Source organism: Orbicella franksi, chromosome 14 (genome assembly GCF_964199315.1).
Source record: "Orbicella franksi chromosome 14, jaOrbFran1.1, whole genome shotgun sequence".
NCBI classification, from domain to species: domain Eukaryota; kingdom Metazoa; phylum Cnidaria; class Anthozoa; order Scleractinia; family Merulinidae; genus Orbicella; species Orbicella franksi.
The window spans coordinates 15,279,221-15,291,029 of NC_138158.1; the positions used below are offsets into that span (position 1 = coordinate 15,279,221).

The 11,809-nt window shown below is 39.8% G+C and overlaps 1 protein-coding gene across 2 annotated transcripts in view; it reads left to right on the forward strand.

The window, feature by feature from the left end:
• The window catches only part of LOC145467344 (putative methylcrotonoyl-CoA carboxylase beta chain, mitochondrial), a 20,471-nt gene extending 13,075 nt beyond the window's left edge, over window positions 1–7,396 (forward strand). Inside the window, exons 10-14 of one of the 2 annotated variants that reach the window (XM_081450893.1) lie at window positions 988–1,044; window positions 3,076–3,174; window positions 3,599–3,666; window positions 4,086–4,167; window positions 4,252–7,396. In XM_081450893.1, coding sequence (XP_081307019.1) covers window positions 988–1,044; window positions 3,076–3,174; window positions 3,599–3,666; window positions 4,086–4,167; window positions 4,252–4,332 — 387 coding nt within the window. In that variant the 3' untranslated portion in view covers window positions 4,333–7,396. The remainder of the gene's footprint in view (window positions 1–987; window positions 1,045–3,075; window positions 3,175–3,598; window positions 3,667–4,085; window positions 4,168–4,251) is intronic. The other variant, XM_081450895.1, reaches the window with a different exon arrangement.
• The last annotated feature ends 4,413 nt before the right edge of the window (window positions 7,397–11,809 follow it).

The window sequence follows — 11,809 nt, forward strand, 5'->3', positions numbered from 1 at the left end:
CGAATAATCCTCGAGACGAAGTCGAGGGGATTATTCGACAATATTCACTGAGCCTGCGGCGAATAATTGTTTTAGTATAATTTCAGAGCTGAACATCGGAGAATAACGGACTAAAACATAAAAACACAGACGCAATTGTTCCTGTTCATACACGTATGCAGCCGTGTAGTTTTAATAATAGGCTTACATGTACATCGATTGTGAATCAGTTTACTCATCGAGCGAAAAATAAATTCATCCGGTACCTTTGTGTTATCGCTGTTGAATTCATTCACAGTTGTCATCATCGTCTCAAAATGAGTAGCTTTAGTTTGGAGAAAAACAGATTTCTGTCAATCGATCTGACCTGCTGGCGATCAACGTAACCACTGAGTTTACGATTCTTAAATGCCTTGAACACGAGTTTTGAAAAGATTTTTGGTCCAAGTGCGACAGCAGTCATTTTGACAATTCTCCATCCTTTCAAATATCCTGGACTTAGAGTGATGTCTTCCGAATAAATGAAAAATTCATTCACCAACTGTCCGCCATGTTTACTTGTCGAGATAGCAAAGGTAGCGAGCTTAGTAGCCAGGCCTCGAAAATGTTATATAAACCGCCTGGCGCGGTGAATATAACGTCATATAAGGAATCGCTCAACCAATCAGATTGCTGGGAACTCTTTGTTCAGCTCTGAAATTATACTAAGTTATAATAGAAATTTAAATCGCCTTCACATTGCTATTTTCTTTGATACGTTGCTCTTTCCTCTATGGGAACATCCGAAGCGCTCGAAACAAGAAGAAATCCGTCACGTTTTGGTCGTAATCTTCGGCTCTTAGCCGCAGAGGAACCCCGTAGCGTTTCCTGAAGAATCAGTAGCCTTAAATCAGTTCTACTTTTGAAGAACACACAAGTGAAGTTATTGAAGGTCAACTGCGTGGATGCCCTGTTTCTTCCAGGCTTACTAACTGGTTCTACATTAATTAGGCAATTGATCTTCGGCAGGTCCCAAAGATTACTGTAATTATGAAGGGCAGCTATGGACCAAGCAGTTACACAATGGTAAGATTGCTCATAAAGCCACGGTTTCTTTGCGTTTCAGTGAAACAGATCTTTGTTATTGACAAGTAAATGCACTAGAAGCATTATTTCACGACGTAATTTGTGTTCAACTTTGTAGACTATTATTTTACTATTTTCCATCAAGTTAAAAGAGGATATTGCATGCCCGCGTGTGGATACGAATTTTATCTTCGATTGTTAAACTCGATATCTCACGAGCAAGTGCAACGAAGATTTCTGACCACTTTCCGAAGATTTCCGAAGATTGTCCAAAATTAATCCGAAGGCCAGACGAACGCTTCCAAACATTTTCCCAACATTTTCCGAAGATTACCGAAGATTGCCGAACACGACCGAAGAAGATCCGAAGATGTTTCGATCATACATCAACAAATTTAAGTGTACTTAAAGGGACAAAAGAAAAATGTTATCAAAAAGGAATAATATCTTCACAGTGTGAAAGATAAAAATAGTATTTTCACTGCGCGCGATGAAGATATGATTTTTTTGGTTAAGGGAAAAATCCTGGTATTTCACTGGTGTTTATATAATAAAAGTAGTTTTGTACATCATAAAATAACTTCGAACGATTTTAGTTGACCTTGAAATGACTACACGCGAAAAAAACAGAGTAACTGAGAATAAATCTCGTTTCCAGATCTCTTGCTTCGCCCACAAGAGATCTGGAAACTAGATTAGCCGAGAAGCGAACGGATAGAGAGAATGAACTGGTTTAAGGGGGTATGGTATTCTAGAATATGGCGATGTTCATGAAAAATTCGGTTTCTTGGAAATAAAAGACTTAAGACCCTTGACGACTTGTCAAAAACATTTTGAAACGATCTTACCGAGTTTTCTTCTAGTCGAGTGTGAAATTTAAGGAAAGTACACAGTGGTATAAGTTTTTTTCACGTAGCAACGGCCATAACAACGATTGTTTACTATAAGAACGTGACCAAAAATATGGATTAGTTTTAACATATATGAACGAAACTATTCAGAAAAAAAAAAACTTTAAAGACATGCACAACTCGATTTGTATAATTAGTTGTAAAAAGCTTTGCGTCGAATTGCCATCATAGGCTCATTCATTTTCCTTATGAAAAGGAATATTTCCCACAACCGCTGTAACTTTTTACAAAATAGAACAACCCTTGCAACCCTCCCCCGAGATCCAATCTGCAGACCCCCCGCTATTTGTGGCTTGTTAAATGCTTAATACTTCGTGTAAGAAACTTAAAGTGCATTTTTCTCAAATGTTTACTTTTGTACCGACTGAACTTCACGCCAACATTTCTACTTTTCAAGGTTTTTAAGTAGAATTCCTGAAACTTAGGCTAATCAAAGACCAATGGTGTCGTGATGATATAAACCAAAAAATCGTAACATTTTAACGTCTGTCACGTGACACTGGATGTGGTATAAAATAAGCTTAATTCCAAATAAAAGCCTGTAAAAAGCACCGAAAATAAGAGTCAACTGTCAAAACTTGGGTTCATTGCACAGAACAGAAACTTACACGATATGCTTATTTGACAGCCAAATCTTGTTTTGTAAAAGAGCAGGAAGTGTTGCGTCAATACGGTAAAACACTGTGTCGCTGTGGCTGGTTTCCATAGCAACCATTTTGAGTAAAACTTTCAAAATTTAATTTCTCTTCTTGAGTGCAATAGCACACAATTGATCTTTCTTTACCACATTTAAAAAAACTTTTTGGTCCATTTTCGGGTACCATACCACCTTAACTAAAGAATACAAACGCGCGTGGGTTTTGATTGGTCGAGTGAACGCTTACAAGGAAAACGCGGGAAATGTTCTTCTGACGTCACGGACATTTTTCCGGTTTTGATTGGTCCACTGAACGATGCATTCTCTATCATATGGAGAGGCAAACAAAGAAATTGAACAGCGAAACAAATTCATAGAAAACCATATTTTAAGTTCATGGTGAATCGAATGTCGCTCTTACTTATCGTTGCAGATTACCTCTTCTATTAACAACACTTCTCGTTGTCGTGTTTTTTTTTCTAGTGTGGACGCTCATTTGACCCTCATTTTCTATTCACTTGGCCCACTGCTCGGGTTGCCATAGATACAGTTGACGACATGGTATCTATGTGTTGTGCTGAGGTAAGCGATACATGAAAAAAAAAAGTTTTTTTTTCTACTAAGGCTATTAACTTGCTCGATGTCGTCATTTGACCACAACTACCAGAATTCATTTCGTTTCTCCTTTAGTATTCAAATTTTGAAACCACACTGAGGTATAAATAACAATTGCGCCAATTAGCATGAGAAAAAAAAAATCGAAAAGGGTTCTGGTACTTGTAGTCCAATGACGCCATCAGTTTAAATGAGAAAAGGCTCTAGACATGAAGGTTACTTGTTCATGTAATTTCCCTAACGTATCCTCTCTCACGAAAATCAATGCATCATGTAATCTCGTACCAGTTCTCGCTCTGTTTATCGTTGTGCGACATTGGGTTTGAAGTTATGTATAATGACACGGGGCAGTCTTACTCTTGTTATTGTTCTGATTGGAATTCCTCTGTAGCAGGAAGTAGATGGTCATGAAATGGAAGAAGAGAAACGTCAGACATTGAAGGACAAGTTTGTAAAGAAGTAAGAGTTATCAAGCTTGATGTGGCAATTTGCGTAGAGAACTTCAGAGCGTACTTAATGTAACAGACCTGTCATTGATGGGGCGCATCTTCTTCGTTAGAATTCACTGGTCTGTTGTATTACAGTGTGGCTTTTTCCTAGAACAAATGAAACGAGAAATAAAAATTGGGCGAAGTTATGAGCGACTTCATGTTTTCCAATTTCGCCGATGCAACAGATGAAAACCTTGAACTTCGGCTTTCGTAGGTTGTTTCAATTTTACCCAATCATTATCTAAGCCATCCATGTTTTTCATTGCCTAATTATTATTTCCTCGATGTCTTTCTACCTCAGGAAAGTATCATTCTAAGGTGACATTAGACTTTTTAAGACAATTTTTTGCGTCGCAACATAAATTGTTTCTTTTGTTATTGAATAAGGTTTGAAAAGGAATCACGCGGCTACTACGGAACTGCTCGTCTATGGGATGACGGAATTATTTTGCCTCAAGACACGAGAAAGGTAACGTATACGTAGCGGTGTACACTTGTGTGCAGGTCGTTCATCTTCTCGTTGACTCACAGCGTAGGGTTTTTTTCCCTGCAGGTCCTGGGTCAGAGTTTACGAGCAGCCCTATCTTCATTCTCCCGCAGACAAGCGCACAAGTTTGGAGTATTCAGAATGTAACTCAACCTTCATAGCTTGTGATTTAATATCCATACGAAAAGGCATTCACAGTTTCATTTTATGATCCCAAATTAGTTAGACAGAGCATCTTGGGAAGGTTGCAACTCTTCTTTATCGCAAAAAGGTTTGCGTCACATTCTTAGCAACTTCACTGTGGCAACGCCACAGTGGTATATTAAAATAATTGACAACGTGTCACACAACATTATTAAGACATGTCTTTTATTTCAACATTCTGTATTTACTGCAATAACCTAGTTATCCTTCCAAAATGCATACATTGCATAACCCTTAGGTATAAGAAAACCGTCAATAGAGGAATCTTTGTTTACAATATTTGCCTCATTAGCAGATGATCGAGCTACAAAAAATATCAGTTCTAAATATTGAAAGGGCACAGCACGATTAGCTCTGCTTAGGAATTTAAGCTTGATGTATCGAGTACTTTTTGTGCAACGCAGGTTTACTACAAAACTCAAAATTTTACAGGGAACGAATGGACTCATTAGCGATTTGCCCCGCGGAAATTTGAGAGTTTTTGAATGCCAATATGTCCCTCAATGTAGTTTTATTACACCCAAATTGCAGAGCTAAAACTTTCATCATACACTAAGTTTCACAAGCTGTTTAACTGTTTGAAGTGAATTCGTTCCTAGCACGATGCCTTCTCAAAGCAAAGTCGTATGCCAATTTAATTCATGAGGCAAAAATGTAAACAATGACTTCAGCAACGCCAGTTTTTAAAATTATTTATTTTTCAAAATACCCAATGGGAGCTAATGGGTTATACTACAAAAGTATTGGTTTCAGCTGGTTTTTAGTGCGTATTACCGCTGTACAGTTTTACTGTGATTTCCACGAGTTAGACTGGCATCCAGGTTCCCTAATCAACAGGGTTGGGTAGTTCAAAGCCCGATTAAGCCGACCCAGAATTAGCAAGAATTTTAATTTCAGGTTTGTAACTTTGCGGTGAGATTTTCTATTTATATTGTTTGGCCTTTTGTTTTGAGTCTAAATAATCTCAAACTACACAAAACATAGGCAGTGAAAAATCATTTTATCACAATCGGCGGAAAATCCATTTTTTATCAACAATGGTATAATGCCGTAGTAAAGACCCTATCAGATATTCTGGACGAAGAAGGAAATTTCTTGTTCCTTCCTGAATTTAGGAAGAAGTATAAAATAAAAACAAACTTTGTACGTTATTTTGGGTTGTGCAACGCCATTCCAAAGTACTGGAAAGAAGCCTTTAACCGCGACCTTGAAAACGAATCAGTTAGCACAGGACAGTCGACAGATCCTTTAAACGTTTCATTTTGGACTTGTCAGCAAGCACGCTCACTTTACCTCTATAAAACGTTGCAAAAACCTACATCCCAAGCTCGTCTAATTAAGGCCGGCTTTACTGATCGGAGCATCGCGGTATTATACATTCTCCCTTTTAAAGTCACCAAAAACATAAAACTCTCAATGTTTCATTTCAAAATAAACCACCGTATTCTTTACACTCGCGACAAACTTTTTAGAGCTAAAATTATCGAAAATGATGAATGTCAATTCTGTGGTGTAAGACAGACCCTAGAGTATCTGTTCGTAGAATGTGGGCACGTCCATTCTTTCTGGAACCTTCTTGCCTCTTGGTGGAACTCTTGTAACTTGCTCAAGGTAGCTCTGACGAGCAAAGCTAAAATATATGCACATCACCCCGAGAAGCTATCTTTCCGCGCTGTCAACCTTTGCCTGATAGTAGCCCGTTACTACATCTATACTGCAGCCAAAGAAAGTGAATCCTACAGCATAACAGCGTTCAAAGTATTGCTAAAAAGCAAACTATCCACGGAGTCACTAAGCGTTCGAGCATCCGTGAGCTTTTAGATTCTTGTATATAGCATTCTATTAATTTTATATGTAATAAATGTCAAGCATACGTATAATGAGTATTGTAAGCTACGGTATTGTGAATAATATCAGTAGTGCAAGTTGCGATAGTATTGTGAGTAGTCGTAGTAGCGTAAGTAACGGTTGTATTGGAAGTAATGTAAGTACTGTAGGTAATGTTAGTATTGTCAGTATTGTATGTAATTAATTTACGATTTAAAAAAAAAAAAATCTTTCACTTCGGATAACCTTTAATCCTAGGTTAGCGTTAACCGGCTTTCGAACAACCCAACCCAGGAAATCACAGCGATGTCACGCACTAACTTGCCAAATAAAATGAGATGGTGCAATAAATATTGTGCTATAAAGAGACGAGAAATACTGTAGTAAATCTGAAGTCTGTGATATGATATCCAGTTAAACATTCCATGTTTTGTTTTCTTACGATGTTCGTGCAAGCAAACGTTATAAATAATTTATACTTATGGTATTATACTTGTTCAAAAAGCTATTACGTGAAAACATAATAAAAAAATAATAATAAAAGAAGAGTTGAATATTGACCAGACAGTTATGAATAAATATTCACTCGACTGCGACCTCGTTCAACTGAAAAGCCACAGTCTTAATAAGATGCACCCTACCAATGATCTGATATTTGAAAAGTTATAGTCTTTCAAGAAAATACTTTCCGTCCCGCTCTGTACTCGACCCGTTACCCGCGGGTAAGACTAAGAAAAGTGCCCGTAGAAAGACGTTCCCAAGGTCTGTGTACTCCCCGCCAAGCAGGCCCTGGAAACAAACTTAGCTACGACTACGCCAGTGAAGAGAACCATTCGCGGTTTTCTAAGTTTTTTCATTCTGTTTGTTGGGTCTTTATACCGTCTGAATTGCCCTGTTATTTTGCCTGAATTCCAGGGATCTGCCTTTTTGCACCATATTGAAGCGGTTTTGTGCCACTTTGAGTTTTCCCGCGTTTTTCTGTTTTCTTTCAAAGGGAAATGGCCGACACACAACGAAGATAGTACCACAGAAAAGCAACGTGAACAAGAGTCTAGCACTCTCATCGCTGTGCTAAATAGCATGAAAGCTAGTATCGATTCGGGAAACAGCTTGCTTCAAGAGCTAGTAAGCCACAAACGGTCATCTCCTGACAATGAAACAAAAACATCCTAACGAAGAGAATCTTACACGGCTTTACAGAAAGCCAACGCAACGTCCTCAGACGAGGATGAAAACAATGCTTCAGAGAAAGCAAATACACAGCATCACCATGATGCAAGTGAGGCAGATGCCTTAAGTTTGTTTGGAGGTGGTGATATCGATGAAATACAGGATACCGTCCTCGAGGATAGGGAGGATGGAGACTAGTTTGTTGTCTGCAGCTCTTTCCTGAGTTGTTCACTCACGGGACACAGGTCCGCCAATTGCAAGTGGCCTTGCTGAGTTAGAAAATGGGAAATTTAATGCAGAGTATTCTGTGGAGAAGAGAAAGGAAATTCTCCAGAAATACAAGAAGCCAAGTAATTGTGACAATGTGCTTGTTCCCAAAGTAAACGAGGAAATTTGGAGCAAACTTCCGGCAAACGCCAAACGCTTAGACATTAGAACTTCAGCATTACAAGACACACTTGTGAAAGTGTCAAGTGCTATTATTTGCACAACTGATAAGCTTCTCGAGGACAGAGAAAAGAAAACCATCCCCAGCTACAAAGCATTGATAAACCCCTTGTTAGATTCTGTGGCTTTGCTAGGTCATGTTTGTACAGAGCTATCTTATAAAAGAAGGGATGCCTTAAAACCCTTCTTGCATCATGATTTCCGTCTAGCATGCGCCAGAACCAGAAAACCAGGGAAACTCCTTTTTGGGAATGATTTAACTAAAACACTTCAAGAATTGAGAACCACTAATAAGATCATGGCCAATTCTGATGCCAGATACTACAAACGGAGCACTGGCCATTCTAAGCAAGACAATAACAAATATCAGCAGAAGCGTTTTTTAGTGAACAGAGGGAGGACTTTCAATCCTCCCAAATCAAAAACAACTCAGGGCTCAGCCTCATTCAAGAAAAAGTTCCCCAACACTTAGAGGTTTTAAAAACGCAGGTAAGTAATTTTCCTAGTAACGTCAAGGATCATCTGATACCTTATCTAAGGCTGAAAGTTCAGTCCTTTAGAGCTGGCCAGGTATCTTTATTTTATGAGAAATGGACGCAATTGACCTCAGATCCTCATACCTTGCGTGCAATTGCTGGTGAAACAATTGAATTTTCTTCCTATCCTATTCAGCTATCATATCCTCCCAACTCCATCTATCTAAAGATCATGTTGCTCTTGTTGAGGCAGAAATTTGCTCACTGAAAGAAAAGGAAGTTATTGCCCCGTGTTATCATGAGTTAGGAGAATTTATATCTCCTATATTCTCAGTTCCCAAGAAAGATGGTAGTGTGCGACTCATTCATAATTTAAAAAAGTTAGACAGTTTTGTTGAAAACTTACATTTTAAGATGGAGTCTATTCACACAGTTTTGAAAATCGTCACACCAAACTGTTGGATGGCCAGTTTAGACTTTGAAGATGCATATTATTGTGTGAAGATCCATCCTGATTTACAAAAAGTTTTTAACTTCTCTTACAAAGGCACCCTTTACAAGTGCACAGCCCTCCCAAATGGTTTATGCACCTGCCCAAGAAAGTTCACAAACATGATGAAACCACCTTTAGCATTTTTGAGACAATGTGGTCATATCATATCTGAGTATATTGACGATCAATACGTGCAAGGCAAAACCCAACAGAAGTGCATAGCAAATGTTATTGCTGCTATCATATTGTTTGAAAACCTCGGACTTGTCATACACCCAGAGAAATCAGTCATAGCCCCACAACAGTGACTTGATTTTCTCGGTTTTATCATAGATTCTCCCCTTATGACAGTTAGCCTCACCCAGGACAAGATAACCAAGATAAAAACACTCTTGTCTTGTCTTCTTGAGAACTCCTTTTGCGTCAAAATCAGTGATATTGCCTTCACACTGCTGTTGAGTTAGAGAGGTGGTGATCTTGTGGATGGGTAGATATCTGAAATGGTTACCAACACCAAAGGCGATCCACAACTCTTGTAGCTCTAGCTGTTTTGCATATGCTATCGCGAGTACCACGACGTCAGTGTCAACCGTCCTGATCAAGACCTTTTTGAGACCCCTGACTGATGCGTGCTTCACATGGATGAAGATCCTCGTACCCGCCTCCTCGTGGTTGCAGGCGGTAAGACCTTCCGTCTCTACTGGAGAAGGGCTGAGCACGTCAACACCAGATGAAGTGATTACCTCCACCCCTGGAAGCTGGATTGCAACGACGCTTTCTGCTAAATGGTGAAAAGGTCATTTTTGTTGTCATCCGATCGCAGAAAGCTCTTCCAGTTGACTGGAATGTAAGCATTATCGCACACGCACCTTCGTACTCTCGAGCCTCTCGCCTCCCTTGCACCCCGCTTTAGGCTGTTTTCGAAGTATTGATGCCATATCAAATCTATTCTTTTGATATTCTGTGCTTGTTTGATGACATAATTGAGAAATACAGATGTTGCATAGTCCTTAAATGTCTTAGACTTTCCAGGTGGTAGCATGTTAACAACTGCAGCAGCATCAAAGACTTTTATGTCAACGTCTGGACACTCCACCGTGATGGAAGCTTCAAGTAACTGGACTAATTCAGATTTCTGTCCAGAACGCATTTTTCCAGCGCAAGAGAGTGAGGGAGGACTACCATGGTTTTCATGCTGAAAAATTCTTGAAGATTACCTTCTCTTGCCTGGCAGGCGATATAGAGCCTCGCAAACAGATTACAGTCGCCCTTTAGTACTGAAATTTGATTTCTTGTCTTGTTACTTGCTGGGTTTTCTGTCGTTCCAAACAACGGAAGCTTATTTCGATGGATGGTATCAGTTATGGCTTTAGAGCATCTAACTAACCTCTCTTCCACAAACTGATCGTACTGAGACAGTCCTTTTTGTTTAGCTGTCTTTACCGCCCGGACGACACATTCTGGCATAATTTCCTTTGTGTCTAGCACGATCAATTCGGTGCTATCTTCCGCAAAAGGGTGTCCCATTTCTTCAAGTACACTAATAAGTGCTTTGACGTCCTTGAAAAAGGCCTTTTGGACGGATGGCATTTGCTCGTGATGAAGTTTGTCACAGGGTTTTGTAACTTCAGAGGTAGACTCAAACTCTTTCACCACCCTTGCAATTTCAGGCCCAGCAACCATCCAGCGCTTGAGGGCAGTGGGATTTTCCGAAATTCCTACAGCTCCTCCATCTCCTTTGATTATCTCATTTTCTTGTTCGTGATTATGGTCTAAAGCGATCAGCGAGAAGAAGTGCTGCGTTTTCTGAACCACAAACTTCCCTCGAACAAACTCAGCAATCACTGAGGGATGCTTTTCTTTCAGCATCAGCAGATCTCGTATGTGTACTGGCAGCCATCTGGAGTAGTTAGTCACGTCCAGGGCAAACATCCAGGGTGTTAGCTTGCCAGGAATTTCAACATAGAGGTGAAAGTTTCCCTCTCTGATGGATCTGACAAGGTCTAAAATAGTAAGTTCAAGTTCTAGTACTGTAGCCCAGACCTGGAAGTGCGCGTGATGGTCACTTTTCTTCTGCACCCATGGCTTAACATTAATGTCGGAAGAATCACGGCTTTCTGTGTATTCCTTGTAAGCTTTTCTCTGTAAAATATACAGAGCGCAGGCACTTACTTGATGGGCATAGCGTGATCTAGTGATATGGGCAGCTTTCAGAATACCATCCGCTCTTCCTCTAGTCGTAATATCAGCTTGTACCAATGCACTGTCCCACCCGCTTTTGTTCAACCAGTGCCGAACCATTTTCAACGAAGCCATTTCGACATGCAGGCCACCCTTCATCACAACATACTTTTCTTCTCCGTACACATTTGCCTTTTCCCACTGGATTTGCTTTGCAATAGCGAACAATGGTTGATCCATAGCGATTATTCGAGTTTAGTTAGGAATAACATATGCGACTCCTTCCTTGACTATCTTCTTTGAATGCTGGATCATAGCCATTGTATGAGCATTTTCATCAAAGAGTGGTAACAGCGCAGTAATGGTCTGGGATACTGCAGCGAAGCAAAGTGGGCTGACCAAGAGATGTAGTCTTCCTTGTCCAGTTTGTCCTTTTCTAACAACTCTTTGACCTTATCTAGCCACTGATACTCAGAATTCATACCTTCATCGATCAGATCTGACGAAGGTTTTACAGATTTACACCCTTTTGGAACACAACAATCCTTCTTTACTTGAACTGCTACAGGTTGAACATTTGTGTAAGATTCTGGCAGATCGGTCAGAGTTTTCTTCTTAGGTGAATGACCACTCGATCTCTAGCGATGCCTTCTCTGTCGGTACTGGGATGTTGAGTATGTGAGACAGCAGTACCATGGAATGAATCTTTCGCTGTGCGTGCACTTGGATTGTGGTCGATGTTGTCCACGTTAGCAGTGGTGAACAAAGACTTCTTTAACTTTGAGGGGCACACAACCCCTTCTTCTTCAAATTGTGCGCATATACT